Raw genomic sequence first — 20,570 nt, 5'->3', positions numbered from 1 at the left:
GCCAGTTGTAGCCCTGATCAAGCCAGGTTCTTACATATGAGTTTATTGAGGTCAATCATACAAACAGTGCCAATATAGATGGATTACAGAGACTCCATTCTCCACCACTTTGAAGGCAGAGATTACATCTGGCACCCAGAATGGCTGATGCTGTGCCTCACCAAACCTGGGTCCTGGATTAAGGAGACTTTGGTTTGACTTTTGTCACCTTCTTGTGGTCCTAGTGGGCAATTTCAGGTGTGCATGAGCAGTTCACAGACTATTCTGGATTATTTGGAGCTCAGTGTGGTGATGATCATGCTGTAAGCATGGGATTCAAAGTGACTTTTATGGTGTCACCTTCCTGCCACTTTGAGGAGAGTGTCCCTGAAGGGGACACTTGGAGCTTGTGTCTGTGTCAGGGCTCAGGGCTTTGGTCAGGACAAACCAGAAAGTCCTTTCTGCTCAGAAGGAGTAATTTGACAGTTCTCAGAGGAGGATGTGGACATTTTGAGGGCAGCTACTAGTCTCCAGGCATTTGTGTGAAAGGGCAGTGGAGTTCTTTGCTGGGATTTAGGAGGGCCTGGGAGCGGAAGCTGGGAAGTGTGGGTGGGTGTGATGTCCCCCATGACTTGTCCAGGCTGAAGAAAACCATCTGTCAGATCAAGTGCTCGCTGTTGGCCTGGTGGGCAGTGAAAAGGCACAGCAGACAGCACATATGTGAACACCCATCCTCCATCCTTCCTGTGCATCCTGTTATCAATGGTTTTTCCAGGATCCCACAGCTTTCTCCAAGCTTTACATTTATCCCTGGAGACTTGGTGGGTTTTGTGCTTTGTCAGGGACCAAAAAGGCACAATCTGTGTCAGAGAGGCACAAAGGCAGATTTTCTACCAAGGGGAAAATTCTGTGTCTGGTCTGAGAGCAGCAGAGGCACATCAGAAACAGGTGATGATCGAAGCTGCAAGTCTGAACAGAGCCATATTCCTCATATCTGTCTCCTTCCCCTTGACATATAATTGGGGAGATGAATTAGGAAGGTTTAGTGATCCCTTATTCAAACTTCAAGGATGGTCACTCATCTGCTGCTTGACCTTCCTTTTTAATTGTGTGCGACCTGGGTATCCCTTCCAGGGTTGGACATCTCAGGGAGATGCTCATCCTGGCATACAAAATTGGGCCCTGTGTTTTAGGGAGGTGTCCAGGAGCCACCAGGCACCACACATGAGATGTGACTGCAAGACTGAATTTATCCAACCCCAGCTGCCAGCCTCTGAATCTTACCAGGTCTTTGTCCATGAGAGTCAAACACTCCCAAATCTGATCTGGGGAGAGATGCACAGCCCTCATATCCCAGGGGAGAAGAGTGGATGCTGTTACTACATCTCACAGAGGTCTAGAAGCAATCTCCAGTGGAGCAAGGGAATACCTTGGGAAGAGAAATAAACCTTAGAGCTCCATCCTGCATACCAATACAACACATGCTAATGCACAGGGAAGGATCCTCTAGCCAATATCTCGGGCTCAAATAAACTGTTGGCAGCCAAAGTGAAGGAATCCCTCTATCCAGGAGTGATCCTCTGTCTGTTGCTACAAGATCTCCCTTAACCTCAGGTTCCAATTCAAGAGATGCTTCTTCCCCAGGCAGAGCCCTTCCAGCTCTGTCTCTCTGTGGGGCCAACTTGTGGGGGCAAAGGGCTCTGCTCACTGATGCTCTCCCCTTGTGCCAAACCTTGTGCCCAAATTTTCATTGAGTTATGACTGTGCTGCAGAGGGATGGAGGTGATGAGTGCCTGCTGGACAGATTCCCAAATAACTCTCATATGAGAAGGGTGTCACTGAATTTAAACCAGTTGTGGTGGTGGGAAACCAGAGTTGACTTTCTGGAGGAGGTGGGTCAGGAGAGAAAAAGGGAGAGCTGAACAGCCAAGACCTGGGGTGAGAGTCTTGCACCCAACTGCCCCAACCATGGTCTGCTCTCAGCCATATGAAAACTTCCCTGCAGGGTGATGCAGCTGCACGCTCTGCTGGGCCAAGGGGAAATGCAAAAAGATCAGCTCTAATTGTTACAGCCCAAATTACACGATGGAATGAGCTGATCATGTAGCTCATGTCTATGTCATAGCTGGCATGCAGAGCAAGTGCACATATTGCCAAGGATTATGGGCCAGAAATGTAGCTGTTATAAATCCTCTTATCTATCCCACAAGGCCCGTAAGAAAACCTTTTCTTTTTATCTTGGAAGTGCTGAAATACGTATGAAATGTTACTTGCCCTGAACACGCATAAGTATGGCTCTTGCCCATCACCATGCTCTCACTCAAGGCATTATTTCACCCCCTTGGCATTTCATGAACCACTCCATTCCTTCCTTATCAGCCCACTCCCAACACAGAGGAGCACTCGTGGACTGCTTGTCCCCCATTGTTTTCTGATCCATTTGGGTTGGGCACATGACCTCAGTTTTGGTTCTTGCCCTTCGTGAGGTGAGACACAGGGCTCAGTGCTTTCATCCTCCAGAGCCTTGGCTCTGTGGAAAAGTTTACCTGGGACCCAAGCCAGGCTAAATGGGTGCCTGGTGTAAGCCCCAGGGATATGAGCATCCTCCTTTCCCTCAGAAGGGTCCTTGGGAGCTGGCATTGAGAAGATATTCACAGCACTTACTGGCAGGGAGTGTGTCACCCCACGTAGCTTCTCTCCTAGCTTCCCTTTACTGCCTAAGGCAGCTGTTTTTCTGAGAGATATAAAAATTGATTTATCCTAAGAAATAAAAAAGCAGAAAAGTGACAGTCTCCCCTTGGATCCGCCCAGCAGCTCCTGACTAATGAATCCTGCATTGCTCTTCACTCCCACCAGCACAGTGATCCCACTGACAGTGGCAAACAAATGACATGTGAAGTAGTCAGAAAATAAAGAAGGGAGAAAGGGAGAAAACTTTCTCAGCTGAACAGTACACTGGGAGTGGGTCATTTTGTCCTACAGTCTCAGGAGGTGCATGGAGAAAGTCATTCAGGAACGCGTTGCTGAGTCCTAAGCAGAATTCACAATAAATTTTTGGTTTCAAATGCAGGGATGTGCACTCACATGTGAGCAGCCGTGCCTGGAATGACACAATATGCGTTAAAGCTGCACCTACTTTTATCTGTATTGATATATTTATATATCAGCAGGAGTGGGGAGGACAAAGGTATTTCTTGCAGTCAGGTTTTTGCTGTGAGCTACCACGATAGCATGTTCTTATTGATCCTAAACACAACTTAGAGAGAGGATCTTCTTTCTCTGGGGCGGGCTGATGCATGCAGCTGGGGTATTTGCAGAGGCTGGTGTCTGGTGCAGCATCAGTGCTAGTGCATTACAGATACAAAGTAGTAGTTTTAATGGATAAAAATCAGAGATGGTAAGTCTTACTTCCTTGGTTACTGCTGTGTTTGAAGCACTTTGTTGCTGGACACTGCATCTGGCTCTAAGCAGATTTTCTTTCTTTGGTGTAGTGTAAGTTAAAGTTTTTACTTACACACAAGGAGAACAGGCAAGGTGTATGTGGTGCATTCCCACATGTGTAGTTAGCTCGGGGACAGTGTGAGCTGGAGGAGGTTTCTGTGCATTCAGGAACCCCGGTCCAGCTTCTGTCCTGTGTAGTTATTCAGCTACCTCGTGTGAAGTCACCGACCCTTTGCATTCTTCCTACTGCCCTCCTCTAAGCCTTCTCCAATCCTGTCACAAGTACATGAAAGGAAAATGCTCTTCAGACTCCATGAGTCTGAGATCACAGAATCATAGAATGGTTTGGGTTGGGAGGGACCTTAAACGTTATCTGGTTCCAACCTCCTTGCCATGGGCAGGGGCACCTTTCACCAGACCAGGCTGCTCAAAGACCCAGCCAACCTGGCCTTGAACATCTTGAGGGATGGGGCATCCACAACTTCTCTGATAATTAAGGTTGAATAAACTTTGCCAGGAAAAGGTGGTGGCCCCATTCAGTAGAGAGTTACAGTTGTTTGGATGCTTTGATGTTCCATCTTGCAACTACAATAAATGCCTCCCTTACAAAAATTTTGGTATCCTGCAGTAAAGACTCATACAATATAATTCCCTTGTCTCAGGTCTCCACTGCACCCTGATCTGTATCTTCCAGGATATCTGGCTTCCATCTCCCCAAAATCTGCCTGAAATGTGCACTTCCTGAAAATAGGAGATGGTTTTAGAGTATCTCTTATAAGATGAGAATGGAGTACCTGTAGCATACCCCACTCATCCATGAGCTCAAACCCAAACTAAACACCTGTGAGGCATCTTGGCAACATTCCAAGAGTCACTGCCTTCAATGTCTGATGAATACTGTTGTTTTCAAATTTTCACCAAACACGAAGAAATTTCCATTGAGGATTTTCCTGTGGGAAAGGTTCAAATTGCAGCAAGTTAATGGTGCTGTCAACAAGGTGGTGAGGCAGCTATCAGGCAGCTGCTTGTGGATGAGAGAAGAGGGGGAGTGAAATGGTGCAGGGCACACAAAACCTTTGCCTGCAGACGATGCGGCTCTTTGCTTGGCTTACCTTTGTGCCGGACACTGTCAGCTTTAGTCTGTTAGAGGCACTTTCACTGCGGCCAAGAAATGGTACAGCAGGTGGAACCCCGTATGCTCCAGAGCAGACACAGGAGTGGGAAGCCAGGGAGACAGTAGAAGCTGGTGGAGCCTTCACCCGGCATGTCCCAATGGCATTCCTTGCTCTTCTTCTCCATCATTGCTGTTGCCATCTCATCACCTCTACCCCCACGTTTCCCCCTTTGCTTCTCTCCTCTCCCTGTTCTGCCTCACTAAACTGATTTTCCTGAATCAATGCAGAGCTTAATTCTCATTCATGGTCTTATTTCCCCACCACAAGATTATAAACAAGCCTCCAAGTGGAAGAGAACATTTGCTCCTTGGCCCCCACACAGTTACTTTGTGTAGTTTCTGTCAAAACAATGCTGAATAGCAGCAAACTATTCACTGACCCGTCACTCGAGAGGCTGTTGTTGTCAGCAGGTTCTCCATAACCGCCTCATCCATCCTCCAGCTCCACGTGGTGCCTTGGGTGTGTGACAGATTTGCAATCCACACTGCATTTTTAATAAGTCTGTCCTCCCTCTTTGGACGTCAGAGGCACCGTTCTGAAAGTCAATCTCAGCCTCTGACCTCTCTGAGCTTCCCTGTTATATTTAATCTGGAAATACTACTCTGGAAGACAAATATGATATCTCCTGCCTGCTTTATGCACTGGCAGCTCCTTCCTGCCTTGCCAGCAGCTCCATGGCATTTTGCCATTGCCAGCACCGAGCCCTCTGGGCTGCATCGCTCACGCTCCTGTCCACGGCCAGCTCACCACTGGCTATCCCAGCAGAGGTGTGCACACCTGTACAGCCTGTACACCAGTGTACAGCCTGCAGGAGGGATGCTGGATTGTTGCTCGTGGGTGGAAAATTGAGGCATGGAGAGATGGAAGCGTGTGAGCAGGAGGGGTGGAACCCCATCCCTCGGCTGGGCCGTGCCGTGGTGAGAACAACTTGCTGACAGAGCACATGATCCACGCTCTATCATTTTGCCATCGCTGCTGAGAAAGCTCTGCTGATGGTATTTTTGCTCATCTTGACAAGCTGGATGAAATCACAGCTTTTTTGGGTTTCTTGATGAATATCTGCTTGGCTGTATTCCCTGTGCGAGGTCAAGCTGTCCAATTGGCTGTAATGAAGTACATTAAAGGGAAAAAACGGCAATTAGTATTTTAAATGCAGGAAAGCTATTCACACCAAAGAAGGATCATGGACTGTGTCACCAAAGCTGCTCTGAGTTCTCCAGAGAAACATTCATCTTCCAGCCTGGCACCATGAAACCTGATTCCATCACACTCTGAAACCTCCATCCAGATCTCTTGAATATGTTCCTCCTTTTTCCCTATTACATCACACAGATATTTCTGACAGGCATTACCCCAAGAGACTTGAAAGTGCTAAAAGAAAAATCTTGATTTCTGCTCAGCTTCAACTGCACCTCACAATGTTAATTCCAGACTGTATCTGGCTGCAGTCTTGTATTGCAAAGCTACATCCATGAAGCATCTGTTCAGTGTCCATCACAGTACAGAATCACAGAATCATTTAGGTTGGAAAAGTCCTTTATGATCATAAAGTCCAGCTGTCAACCCAGCACTGCCAAGGCCACCACTAAATCATGTCCTCAAGTGACACATCTACATGTCTTTTAAATCCCTCCAGGGATAGTGACTCCATCACTTCCCTGGGAAGCCTGTTCCAGTGCTTGAAAACCCTTTTGGTAAAGAAATGTTTCCTAATATCCAACTAAAACCTCACCTGGCACAAATTGAAGTGTCCAGGTAGGCTGAGGTTCACCTCCCATCTGCCTTCTCTATGTGCCCTGAGTGATCACTGCCTTGGTCCTGCTGGACACACTATTGCTGATAAAATAGATGGCAGGGCCCATCTGATATTGCTCAAGACATGTGAGATCTGTGCATCTGTCCCAGGACAGTCTCTGGTTCATTATAAACTCTCTTCAGACTCACCTCACTTATCTTGGGTGACTCCCTTACACTGGACAAGTCCCCAGTAGGAGGTTTCTGTCCCTGGAGCCTACAGGGCAAAGTTAGAGTAGACTTGAGTAAGGTAAAGCTGAGGACAGAAGGATCCCTCTTGGGACAACTTGCCCAAGACATGTAAAAAGACTGATAAGGAGCCAGGGACTTGCATTGCCACCTTCATGGTCCTACAGTGATCCTCCCCTTGTTCTGCAAGATACAATAACAAAGCTATTTCCACTGCATTGGATGCAGCTCTATGTGCCCTGCACAGACAGCATCAGAGGCCAGCAGGTTACACCATTATTTAGATAAATCTATTTATGAAAAGTACTGGGCTGCTTCTCTTAACTGAACTTTGGGAGATGGTGTGTCCAATCTTTAGCTGTGAACAGATTTTTCCTCTGAATGCTGAAGACATTCACTTACCAAGCGGTAAAGTCTCTGAAAAAAATAATAATTCAACCTTTTGCTTTGTTTGGCATCAATTGATTTTTCAAAGGAGTATTTTCAAATTAGTATTTTAATAAGGAAAAGTTGAATAATTCTAGTAAGGTTTTCTCCTATGAAATGGACAGAGAAGCTTAATGTCTTCTCCTGGAGCATGAGACAGGCAACACTGGGTAGTTCTCTGAGGTTTCACAGGATTTCTGAGCTCCACATTCTCTGTATGTACTACTGGCATTATGGGGAGGTGATGTCTGACACAGGGCTCTTGGGAGCCCTGTTTTCATGCCAGGTATGAATTAAAAGCCTGTTTGATGAAAGATGTTTTTGATGTAATCCATGTTTCTGTTTGGTGTTAGTACCATTCAAAGTTTTCTGTCTCTTTTTGACAAACAATTTAATGGTTTGCATTTTCACTCTCTTTTTTTTTTTTTTCTTTTCTGCTTTCTCTTGGGAAATGCAACATAAAAGGAAGAAGAAGATGAAGAAGAAGAAGAGTCTCCACAGAAGCAGCTGGATTTACCAGTCTTGGAGACTGAGCCCTTGGCAGGTATGAGTGATGTGCGGAGCTTGCATCCACTCTGTGGTGCAAATTAAAACCAGTCTTTTCTACACTGGCCTGAGCTGGGATGATAATGTGCTGCCATTCAGATCACAGCAAGTGAAAGGAGAGATATCAGTGATAACAGGCCTGGGAGTTGTTTCATGTCTGTTGTAGCTTGTCTATCCTCTTGGGACTTGTTTCAATTTGTTAACACGCCGGTTCCATGGGTCAGGCATTTGCAACTAATGCAATTGAAATTGGCTTTGACCTCCTCCCCTGCAAAGATAGTGACTATGGTACATGCAGTATTTGTTCTCTCCTTCAATCCATACACTGCAGAGACGGGTTCTTACAGCATGAATAAAGAGGAATTTGTCCCTCTCCCCCTTTAAAGAACTTCATTCTCTTTTCACTCGAAGGAAACAATGGGCCATGAAACCTCTCTGTAAAGCTTTGGATATGAGTCACAGCCAGGCTGAAGGTTGTTAACTCCAGTTTGGTAGATCTGGCTGTTAAAATCATTGGCAATCCCCAAAGGATCTGTTAAAAAGGTATCAGGCAGTGTCTGTTTTCTGCCACTCTGAGCCTGTTTTGGTGGGAAGTTCCTTCTTCTCCTTTACCTGTCCAGACTTATTTTTGGAAATCTTGTGCACCTCCTGCTTCTAGACATGTGTTGAGTGGAATGGACAAGAACTATTTTCTAAAAAAAAAAGACCTCAGGCCTGATAAGAAAGCCTCCACCATCAGTATTCCTGTCACTTCTCAAATCTAGATACTGCACTGTCTTTATAGAGTCAAAACTCAGAGGGATAGTCAATCTGGTCTGTGAGCAGACTGTACTTAAATTTGGGGTGCTTTGGCAAAACTGTATGAATTCTGTTAGTCATACTTGATGTAGCAGCTGGCTGGGTGGAAGGATGTCACAGTGAAATTCCCTCAGCTTCTGAGACATGGATTTCACCTTTCAACAGTGAGAGGGAGGAGATCCCAGATAACCACAGATTCCAGTTGTGTACAGTAGTGAGCATCCATACTTCTTGCACAGATGCTTATTATCCCAGATTCCCAAAATCTTTAGAAGTGCTGAGCACATGTTGATGCCATGGGAGCCTTGTGTGTGAGGTTGGACCCAGAGGGATTATATCCTCTGGCATAACAAGGCAAAACAAACAAGAGTCCAGCACAAGTTTCAGCTGTGCAGGGTCTCTCCCACCTTTCCCTCCCTGCCTAGTTTGTTATGTGCAGAGCAATAAAATAAAATATTCTCAGCAAATCTGTGGTTATAGATTGAAGTAGAGCCAGTATTTAACATGGGCCCACTCAGGCAGAAAGCAAGAGATCAGAGATGGAAAAAGCCCCTGGAAAAACTGCCAGGGAATCTATTTAAGGCTGTTTAAAATTTTTTGGGCAAGTGAATTAATTGCTTGGTAATATTCAGCACTGGAACATATGTGAGCTCTAACCTGAATCCCCTGTTTATTTATGATAATACAAGCCCTTGTGCAAATGGTTGTCAGCAGCTGCAGATGCTGAGATTTAGGATGCTGGGACTGGAGAAGGGAAAATGCCACTGCATCCGGTTGAGCAGCTGCTGGTCAGAGCATTGTAGCAGGACTAAAATGCTGAGGGATGAGGCATTTGAGCTGATAGAGCTGTGGAAAAAAATGTAGGGGGAAAAAAGCATTAAATATGAGCTCTTTTATCTTCCCCACTGATGTCAGCACTGAGTCTGCCTGGCAGTGACACACGGGGTTCATGTGCAACATCTGTGGCATGTCCTGAAGGCAGCCCTGTAAGGGAGCAGCAATGAAATGAAACATTTGTGGCAATGTAGCTCTTACCCTTCATCAGTTAGAATCAGTCGCAAGGTTGCTTTTATTTTTTGTGGCAGAGAAATGAAAGTGAACCTCCTGGCTCTGGCATTTGTGATCCAACAGGCAAATTAGTGAGCAGAGATGCTCTGAGAAGAATACAGATCTGGGATTGGTGTACGAAGAGTCAACTGCAGATCAATAGTGAGCCCTCTGAACTCTGATTTGTCTAAATTCCACTAAAGAAAAAACATAGGCATGGTTTATTTAATTTTCTGAGCAAATGAATAACAAATATTTTCCTTGTAAAGTCTGAAAAGTTCAGACATGATTTTTTGTTGTTTTTTGACACTGCTCACAGGAATGTGTCTTTTTCAAAAATGAAAACCACATATTTTCCTGGCTTAAAAATAAAACAATGACTAAATAAAGGCAAGTTCATGAAGAAAATATGCTTAAAAAAATCAACAAAAGGAGTTGTTTTTAACAAATCTTAGTATGCTTTGGGAAGGGACCTTAAAGATCATCTAGTTCCAACCCTGTTGTCATGGGCAGGGACTCCTTTCACTACACCAGGTTGCTCCAAGCCCCATCCAACCTGGCCTTGAACACTTCCAGGGATGCATATCTGAACAAAACCCAGTTCAGGACCAGCAAGATGCCAAGAGGAACTTGGAGGAGAGACCAAAGCTCTGGGAACCACTTCGATGTCCAGCTGCCATCTGCATTTGTCTGCAGATGACTCTGCAGCACAGAACAGCATTTCCCAGTCCAGACCCAATCCAGTTCCAGAGGCTGGACACGGAATCTGGTAGGAGATGTGCTAGGTGGCTGTGGAGCTGGTTTTCAGGCCCTCCATAGTGAGGCTGAGGGAGTTTTCCCCTTGGCACCTCCTTAAACTTGCCTCTAGGTAGGGACTAGATTAATACCTGCCTCTCCTGTGATTGCCCATGACCTGTTACTGCAAAAAGGGGTTAACTCTGCCCTCAGGCAGATCTTTATATTGCTGAGGACCTTCCTGGTGGATGTATAGGTTCCAACAAGCTGCAAAGAGTGGAAGAAGGAGTAATATTCCAGGCAGAACCAGGGGGAAAGGGGAGAGGACATTTTGCTGCCTGGGGAGTGAAAGAGGAGGGGAAACTGTCACGAATTCCTCTTGTTAGTGTCTTCTAACCTTTCTGCAGGAAGCCAGCTCCATCTTTGTTCTCTGGGCTAAACTGGGCTGCCACCTGCCTCTCCCCATGCTCTCTTGTGACAGGTCCCTCCTTAGCTCTGGGCCATGACCTAAACATCTGTGGCACAAGGATCTGTGCAAATGGATTTAGTGTAAGCCCCATGCAATCTAAAGAGCAAGTTTTGTCAGCCTTCCCACCACTGCTTTGCAATTGAATCTTCACCAGCCCCATCACCAACCACTTCTCCCAGCACAGACTCCAAGAGCAGTGCTGGCACAGGCTGTGAGTGCCACAGGGACAGGGTGTCCAGGGAAAGGTCAACTCCACAGACCAGCTGAAAACCACCCATCCCTCCTCCACAAACCCCGAAAGCAAAGCCAAAGTAGAAAACCAAGGGAAACGAAGGAAAAACAATGTTCTGGCTTCTTGCTAAAGAAAACCCTCAGGGTGGCTCCTTTCTTCTTGCTGCCATGGTGTGGTTACAGCTGCACCAGAAGCCAACTGGCCATGACCCAAGCAAAGCATAAAGCACATTTCTGAGCAGGATTCAGAGGGCTTGCAGGTAACTGGCAAGTGGATGTAGCTGCAGTAATTTAAGATATTAAGGGTTCTGACTGGATGTGCTGCTCATCTGCTTCTGCACCAGGAAAGATGCTTTAATCAGCTTATAGTGATAAAGCAGGTAGAATGCCAGCACTGGATGGTGAGCTGCCCAGTAAGACATGGGCGTGTGTCCATTTCTGCTGCCTTTCAGGCCAGCCTGTGCTGCCGGTGACACTGAGGCAAACATCTGCTCTGTTGCAAAATGATTTTTTTTAAAATGCCTTTTTTAACCCAGGGCAGACTTCCTTTGATTCCAGCAGGATCAAGCCACAGGTATTTTTAACCAGTGCTGAAGCAACTGCATTGTTGCTCAGCTGCAAAACAGACACAGTTTTCCTGGTTCAGCAGGTCTCTCCTCTGCTTGTGGCTCTCTGCTGCTTGCTGGGCTTCTCCAGAAAGCCACAACTTCCTTCTTCAGCTAGCAGAGAACTAAATATTTTGTGATCTGGAACTTTATCTTTTTCTAAGATAGTTTCTGACACAAGAAAAGCCTAAACTGGCCAAGGCGTTTCTATCCTTGGCCAAAAAGCTGCTTAAGCAGAAGTGGAGCCACAGGTTAAAAAATGACAAATGAAGCAGGGTCTAAAGAAATACTTTGCTGAAGTAACCCACTGGTGCCAAGAGAATTTCAATCTGAGATCGATTTGGGTCTTGCAAACCAGAAAATACTCCGTGATTCAGATTTATTTCCCTTCCACCTCCCTCAAGCACTTTGCAGTTTTTGTGAGTGTGACCAATGGTCAAGTCAGGTGTGACCTTACAGCAGGAGCATGAGGCTGTGGGTAGGAAGATGTGGATTTTGTTTCCATCCATTACACAGCACCCATATCTTAGGGTTCATGCGTGTTCCTCTCTGCAATGCCATCTGCACATGAAAACCACGGGCAGTGCTGGAAGTGAAGAAGGAGAAAAGACAGGAGTTGTGTGGGTGTTTTATTATGAGAAGCTCCCTAAACGTGGCTTACCCTCCAGTGAAAAAAAACTAAGTCTTCTTACTCAAAGCATCAGCATCATCACAGATGCTCTTCCAAATTATGGCTCGTTTGTTTACGTTGAGTTAAAAATAAGAACTTCAAAAATATCCCTTCCTGCAGCACAGGATGCAAATATACAGCACACACCTTGAATATAATTTAAAATAGCAACCCGTGGCACATGTGGCTGGATCCGAAACACAAACTCCACGTAACATGTCAGGGATCAGAGAGCAGATCCTTTCACATTAGGTGAACTAGTCCTGACCTGGCTTTCCAGAGAGCAGGGGCCTTTAGCACAGCTCATCTGAAGGTGAGCAGACAGAGGCAGGCTGTTCCTTGGCAGCTCCACCAGATGCCAGGGAGCTGGGGATATCCCTCTCCAGGGATGTCCCTCTCCAGGGATGTCCCTTCCCTGCCCTCAGTCACTGACATGGGGAAGGTTCAGGGCATGAAGCACCAGCCAGTGCAGGAACAAACTGCACTGGGTATTGCTTTCCAAAAAGCAGATGGTTTGCAGTCTCCCTTTGGTGTGGTTGATAAGCAAGCAGATGTTGGGGGATTTATCTGTCTTTCTTGAAATGGCCAAGTGGAACTGGGAATCTGGAGGGGTTTATAGTATTTCCTACTTCCAATCAGACTAAATATACTTAAGGATGACCTTTGTCTCCATAGCTTACCCCTACCTCTTCTAATCCTGATGTGAAAAACAAAGCAAAGAGATTCCTGGAAATGTGAAGTTGAAAAAAAGGTGCTAGTCCCTTTTTTTTCCACCTCTGAAAAAAGGAACGTGGTCATTAAAGGGTTTGGCAGTTCAGCCTGGTTATTATTTTATTCCATATAAATCCAGAGTTCTTTCGTTGTGCTCAGTGAAATTTTCCCCACCTCCTGCCTTTTTTTATAGAAAATGTAAATCACTTATTTTTAAATTACTTTTGGACCACCACAGATCCCTAGCCATCAAAAACTTCTTACTGGAGAATCCAATGTTCTCCATTAAAATATCAGTATCCATGAAACAGAGTCAGCAAAAGTTCTGACCTTTTAAAACTTTTGCTCTTAATCATAAAAGTCATTTCCCAAAGCAAATTCCAGGGGAACAATCTGTTGTCAGCTTGGTTTTCAGGGAGCACTGAGCCTCTGGCAGACCTGCTAGATAGAAATCCTCTTCTGGAAGCTCCTCCAAGGAGTTTTCCTCCAGCCTTTTGTATCCTACAGATTCTTTCCAGGATTAGGTCTTCCTCTGTGCTCAGTGGGAGATCAGCCACTTTGGCACTATAGGCTCGGTTCAGGTTTTTATTTCTCACTTGGGATTCTCCAGCAGCTCCAAGCTAACAGTTCTTAGAAAATTACTTTAGAAAAGAAAAAAAAATAATTAGCTTTTATATAAAAAAATATTGCATGTCATGTCATACTTCAGTAAAGTCTGTATACAAGGATCCAGATGAACCGTCCCTCTCCAAGTCTGCTTGCGTAAGGAAGGACATTCCCTCTCCTGTTCTGGAGAGTGTGACTTTGTGTTCTTTGTGTGGTGCAGCCTCTAGCAGACAGGCTTTCCAGTGAAGAAATTATTCCTAATATCCAATCTAACCCTCTTATTTCTTCTTCTTGTAGTCTCCTTTCTTTTAACTCAAGACAATGAAGTACTATATATATCGAGGAGGTAAATGGAGGTTCATATAATGTTAACATTTTTCACATTCTTCAGCCTTGAGACCCTTTTGTTTATCAGGGAGACATAGAGCTTGTATGGGACTAGTTAGGGCAGGAGAGATATGAAAAGACCAAATTTAAGGGGTTTTAAACCATCAGCACTTCTAGAAGGGAAAATATAATCCTCATGGCTGAAGGGATATGCTTATCTGCTCTTGAAGCCACTTGTGGTACATTTATTTGGTGGTTGGATACTCAGTTAGCTGGACTTCAGGTCAGATCCAGTGCAGTGATCCTCACGAACCTTTTATCTACTTTCACACCACACTCTTCGCAGCTAAACTCCTCCCGATTAGTCAGTTTTGGATCTAGGTTGGATACAGCCCTAATTGTCTCAGTTTACAATCCCAACCAGCCTCTAAACCAATTGCATAAGAGGCAGAAAATGTGTGCTCTTCAGAGCAGGTATAGAGCAGGCCCCCAGTCCCAACTGGGGCTTTCGGATGCTGCTGGAAAGAAAACGCCAGTAGCAAGGAGCGGTTTGCACACAGTTCAAGGATTTGGCAGTTCCTCTTGCCCAAGTCAGTAGAAAAGAACATCATTATCTTCCAAGCTTTGGGTGTTTCTTTCCATGTTTAGTGGCACTGTGTTTACTAGTCAGCACTGGTTTTATATGTGACAGGGGAGCTGCAAACAAAGGTCCAGCTATAGTCTCTGGGAGCGGGGGAGGCTGGATTTCCTGCGGGAGGAAGCTGGACAGGTGGTGAAAACTTTGTGGAAAGATTTGTTTTGTCAGATGTGGTGTGGTGGGATCTACACCTTTGGCTCCTGATGGTTGTCATGCAGTAAGAACAAAACTTCAGATCTCTTGGGGTTCGTTCGGACTGGAAAGCGCATCCTTAGAGCCAAAAAGATTAGCAGAGTATTTCCTGCCTGCATCCTTCAGAAAGTGGGATGTCAGACAGTGGCAGCACATCTTGAAGGGTCAAGAGGAGACAGGGAAGGCCACTGAGGTGTTACACAGAGCCCAGGAGTATTACTGGAAACTACAAAGAGCTGGACACTGTGTAATATCTGTGCTATAAGGACTGACAAGAGCAGAGAGAGATTAATTTCTGTTCTTTCTGCTACAAACAGCACAATAGCACCCACACACTCCAGCACCAACACATGCCCTGAGTGTAGCACCAGTTAGTTAGCCCAGGCAAGGACAAAAGCTCCTGATGCTCTGAGGTTAAAGCAGACAGGGCATCTGCAGGCCTGGTTGCTGCCCACAGGGGCAGTGTTGACAGGTTAAACGGTGCTGCAGAAAATTCACATTTCACAACCCTCTGCCAAAACTTCTATTTCAGTGAGGAAAGTGGGAAAATGAGAGTGATGCCACAAGGTATCTGAAGGTACCCCAACAGCACCGAGGGATGAGTAAATAAAGATACAGACGAACTGAGGTGCTTGGTTTTCAGCTGTCCATGCAGTGAAAAATTTGGTCTTCCTCAACTGGTTGCTGGAGAAAGGGCTCCTCTTCCTAATGGCTGGAATTCCATGAAGCCTCCCAGTCCCTGGCCCTGCCTGGAGCTGGGTAAATGATGTGCACCGTAAAATATGTCAGGTTTCTGTATCAGAGTGGCTAAATATGCTTCTGAGGCAGCAGGGTCTTCTCCACGCTAGACTTTGCTGATGTGTTTAAAACAGCTCCTACGCTTCAGCAGACACCGTTTCCTGCTCTCGCCGAGGCCCCTCCAATCCGTCTGCTCAGGCTGGCAGAGCCCAACTGCAAGAAGCAACAGGTTTCAGGACCATCTGGCTCCAAAACACCAGTGCCAGGCAAAGCCTGGTCCAATGCAAAGGAGCAAGAACAGGAGCGATCCACCAAGGGTGGTCTGTGCCCCTCATGTCCCAAGAGAGCCATGCGAAGTGTCCATGAAGTAGATCTACACCTACTTCCCTGGAGAATACTCCAGAGAGGCAGAAGAGGAGAGCTCATGTCATCCTGGGTAACTTCGGGGTATTAAAGCTCAGGGTACAAGTAAAAATATCACTCAGTGCTGTTGGGATTTGCCACAAGCCTCAGGTCAAGGAGGGACAAGTCATCTCCCCTGTGCATCTCTTTGATTTTCAGCACTGGTGCAGGGCTAGATTTGGGCCCAGTTGCCTCCTGGGAATATCAAGAGGAACAGGACATTTTTTTGTTTTCAGTGTGAGAAGTAATCACTGCAGCATGTCAAATAGTTTGTGACTCTGCCCTGATTTCTTTAGAAATACTCCCATACCTGGCAATAAGGTCAACATCCAGGGAGACTGGAAGTACCATGAGTGGGAAGATGGTCCAAGGATTAGAAGAACAACCTGGGGACCTTGGTTCAGAATTTGGTCTGCCACAACCCTTTGCCTGAACCAAGAGGACAGAATGGGCACAAATAGAGTCCTGCCTGCTTTTTTTGTTCAAGAGGCTTCTAGGCTTGGTGTGTCCAAAGCACCAGGACACATATAGAAGGCAGATGGGAGGTGAAGCTCAGCATACCTGAACATCTCAGATTGTGCCAGGGAAAGTTTAGATTGGATATTAGGAAAAATTCCCTTACTAAAAGGATTGTGAAGCATTGGAATAGGCTACCCAGGGAAGTGGTGGAGCCACCATCCCTGGAGGGATTTAGAGGACATGTGGATGTAGCACTTGGGAACATATTTAACGGTGGACTTGACAGCACTGGGTTAATGGTTGGAGATGAGGATCTTAAGGGTCTTTTCCAACCTAAACAACTCTATAATCACCATCCAGTTTGTGTCTTACTGACCAGGGTTAACGGAAGGCAATGCCACTTTCCATGTTAACAGGGATGTGGAGGAGGAAAGACGTGCAAGAGTGCAAAGGGTTGAGCTGTTGCAGAAGGAGCACAGGGCATAGCCAGTGCAAGGAAGCTGAGGGTGTACAATGAATCTGGGCCAGTGGCAATTTATCTGGTGCTTTCTTACATTTCCACTTGGCTTCCTCTCCTGCCTCAACCCAGCTGCCCACCCTCTCACTGAATATCTGATTTCCCAGCTGGTAATCCCGTTCACATCCCTCCTGAATGTGGTCTAGACAGTCTAATTGTATATAATCCTAGAGCTGTATCAACACCCCACGCCAAACCCTGCAGTTCTGTGCACGCCAGGGATTCATTTGCACTCATCTCTGCTGAGCATTCAGAGCACGTCTCATTAAGGAGAACGTGTGGGATTAAAAGGTCAGGGTGAGGTGAAGATGAAGGCAGGTCCCTCACAGTGTGAGATAGACAACACTGCCTCAGACTGATTTTTGCTTGTGAAGCGACAAATGTTGAAGGAACTCATTATGTCAGAGCACCTCGCTCTGTCCTGGCTCTTCTACAGCTCTCTGCATTTCTTGCTCTCCTGCCTACCTTGCATGGTGTCCCCCCGACACAGCAGCAGGCATCCCTGCACACTCCACATCTGTGCAGCTCCCCATATGTGCACACTCCCCATCTGCAGAAGGGCACAGCTCTGCCAGAAAGACCCTGATGGTCTCTGTTCATGCTCTGCCTGCCTTGCAGAGGAAGCCATTGCATTCTTCATGGGTGCAAATCAGTTCTTGTTTCCTGCTCTAGGAGCTAGAAATCTCTTAAAATTACAACTTCTTTCCCCTTTTGTCTCCTCTCCCTGCTGTTGAGGGAGTCAACCTTGGGTAGGGCCCCCCTGTAAGTCACGCTGGGAGACCTAAGCTGAAGAGTTGACTTCTGAAGTGACACCCTGGCCTCCACTGCACTAGATAAGGTGCTCTGTGATATTCTGGGAAAGGCTGTTGCACTGTGAAGGCCTGGCTGGTGATTTTGCTTAAGACAGGCAATTTTCAATCAGTCTCAAGGGCTCATCAGCACACAAGTTTCAAGTTTTGGAAATTGTGAAAATGAGTCTGGATGAAGTCAGGAAGGGAACTTATCTGGCTTTGCAGTAGAGACAGGGGCCAGATGCCGAGAGGTTACTGGGAAAAGAGTTGACAAGTTTTTTTCATGACAAGTGTTTATCTTCAATTGCTTATAATCATTGTTTGTCAGGAGAGGATGGGAGGTGAAGAACAACATCTTTTTCTATGCTATGAAGTCGTAGAAGAAGAAACAAATCCGTGCTAAGGCAAACGACTCTTGCAAGATCCGACAGCCACGCGCAGTGAGAAAGCACTGGAGCAAGTGGGAAAGTTTCTTGTCAGATTATGTTGTGGTGTAACACTGGCTGGTGATACCCCAAAGAACATAAAGGTTGAAGGGGAACTTCATGGTAGTCAGGGGTGGAGGGCAGAGAGGTGACAGCCTTGCATTGGGACTGGGCTCTTTCGGTTGTGACAGGGAAGTGCTGGAGTCATTCCATCCTGGTGATGGACTTTTAGGGACCCTGTTCATAGCAGAAAAGGCTCAAACATGGCTCCTCCCACAGAGAGGACACACTGGAGGAGATTCATGAAGCAGAGAGAAGAGGGCAATAAGGGAACTCTTGGTAGCACTAACCTGCAGCACAGTGTGAAAGGACAGCCAGGACATGTCCACAAAGGAGCCATCTCCTCACCCTGACATGCACAGATCTCAAATAGCCTTGTGAGGCCAGGTTTCATAGTTTTTTCTTCCCTTCACTGATTTTTTCCCCCCTTTTTCTTTTCTCTTCACTACACCCAAAGCAAACACACTCTCAGCTCAGACTCCTGCCCTGACACAGCAAGTCAGGCTGGGTTTAATAGCAATCCATGTTTTCAAAGTTCCACCAGATGAAGTGTGAAGGACTTCCAGCCCTGCTTGCAGGCTGATTCCCGGAGGGGTCAGCTGCTGGTGCAGGGAGCAATCTGTTTCCTGCCCTGCAGCAGCAAATGAGAGGTGAATGGAGGAAACAGATGTGGAAAATTCACCTCCCCCCTGCAGCCTGTCATTCAGAAGCAGCAAAAAAGCAGATTCGGGCTCTTTTTTGGTGTAGTGGTAATGACTGCTTAGTTTTGCTAAAGGGAAAGGGCTGCTGATTCCAACAGGAGGTTACTGTGCTGCCATGCAAACATGCAAGGCAGGAAGAAAACAGATTTTGTTTTGGTCTCTTCCTATTTTTCTTACTACCAATCAGGTTTAAAAACTTCACAGGGCACCTCGGTGGGTTTCTCAGATGCAGCCAATGGAAATACTGTTCTGCAAAACTTACTGCAGTGGCTGTGTGTGATGACTTGGTCATTTCCCAGCTCCTTGCAACGACAGCTAAAAGCCTACAAGTCAAGTTCAGCCAACTCAAGCGAGCAGAAGCAAGTTTTATCTCCAGCAGAGGTGAATGTTCATTAGAGGTTGCATTGTCAACAGCTCCCATGTGAGGGAATAAATACACCACTTAGGATACAGTGATTGTCTAAAGCCTGGGACCATAAAGCCTGAAACACTCATTGGGGTTTCCTCTGGAAATCGAATTTGACAGGACTAAACTATTTTGCATAGAATATTCCTGAAAGACAGGGGCTGTGTTCTGCACTGCTCTGAGCAGAGGTTTGCTGATGCTCAGTAAGTAGCATCTTATCTGTTATAACTGATGCATACGTGATTTCTCTCATCCTAATTGTAATATCTAGCTGAGAAAAGCCATGATGGAAATTCTTGCAACTGCTAGGTACACACTTAATTTAGTCTTGGTTTGCTTTGAGTCAGGAAGGGAAGTCTGATAAGGGTTTGGAAGAGAGTTTACATTCCTCAAAATGTTCTACAGAGAATAAACCCATTCTACAGAGAACTAAACCCATGTGAATCTCTTGGTTAACTAGATGTATGTGATCCCAAAATACCTGTGCAGCTCCTACTTTTGGTGAAATTCCTGAGGAAATCTCTGTCAACTGCTGCCATCTCCCGCAAACACCTGGGAACTCAGAAGGCTCCCAGCACATCACCAGTGCAGCACCTTCCTCTTCTCTTTGGAAGGAAATGGACATGGTCATGGACAAGAGAAGTTTTATAAGACAAGCACAGAGCCAACAGGTCTGGGATTGCTGCCTGGCTCAGCCATAAATCAAATAAATAATCACTAAATGAAGAGAGCACTGCTGTTGCTGTCAAAACCAGTGGAATTTTTATCTTTGATTTCACAGGAAACTGGATGGGCCCCTTAATCTTCCTTACTTAGGGAAGAGCAGGAGTGGGAAAATACAACTTTTGCTAAGGAAGAAAAAAAAATTATGCAGATAATGTCTGGTGGTTTTTGCCAGGCTCTTAATTGCTGTTGCCAAGGAAATGTATCCTCTTGGGTCAGGGATACTGTAATGACAAAATGCAAACAGCTTGATTCATGTTTGTAGAGAGACGGAGCCAAATTCATCCCTGGTGCAACTGGGCTGAAATGCAGAGATGGATTTGGCTTGTTACATAGCTAGCAGTTCTGTATTAGCAGGTTCTGCCAAGCTGTTTTACAAACAACACCTAATTTATTAAAAGGGAAAGTTTAGGAAATATTTTTTTTCCATGATTTATTGCTACTTGTCTGCCAGTTGTTCGAGGAAGGGCTCCACTAGTCTGTTCTTTGCATTTTTATTTGCTAAAAGAAATGCTCTGGCTTAGGGATTTTGAATCTGCCTCAGCAAGCTTTTAAATCAACAGCAGTAATCTCTTCGCCCTTGATTACCACTTATTTCTATGTCTCTTTTACAAGGCAACATTTCTAAAGTAATCAGCAATTATTAAACTCCCATTTGCAATATCACACTGACTGTGCAATACTTCTACTACCAATCTGCAGCACAAATTATCAGTGTAGATCATGGCTACAATTTTAAAGCAAGGGGTTGTAATTAAAATACTTATAAA

The 20,570-nt window shown here is 45.7% G+C and overlaps 1 protein-coding gene across 1 annotated transcript in view; it reads left to right on the top strand.

The window, feature by feature from the left end:
- Nucleotides 1-20,570, top strand: part of LOC126644426 (uncharacterized) — a 64,147-nt gene that overhangs the window by 24,519 nt on the left and 19,058 nt on the right. Inside the window, exon 2 of the mRNA XM_050323772.1 lies at nucleotides 7,470-7,548. Coding sequence (XP_050179729.1) covers nucleotides 7,470-7,548 — 79 coding nt within the window. The remainder of the gene's footprint in view (nucleotides 1-7,469; nucleotides 7,549-20,570) is intronic.

Source organism: Myiozetetes cayanensis, unplaced genomic scaffold (assembly GCF_022539395.1).
Source record: "Myiozetetes cayanensis isolate MyiCay16 unplaced genomic scaffold, myiCay2020 scf3, whole genome shotgun sequence".
Taxonomy (NCBI): domain Eukaryota; kingdom Metazoa; phylum Chordata; class Aves; order Passeriformes; family Tyrannidae; genus Myiozetetes; species Myiozetetes cayanensis.
The sequence above is the reverse complement of the archived record's forward strand: the minus strand, read 5'-3'. Positions and strand labels throughout refer to the sequence as shown.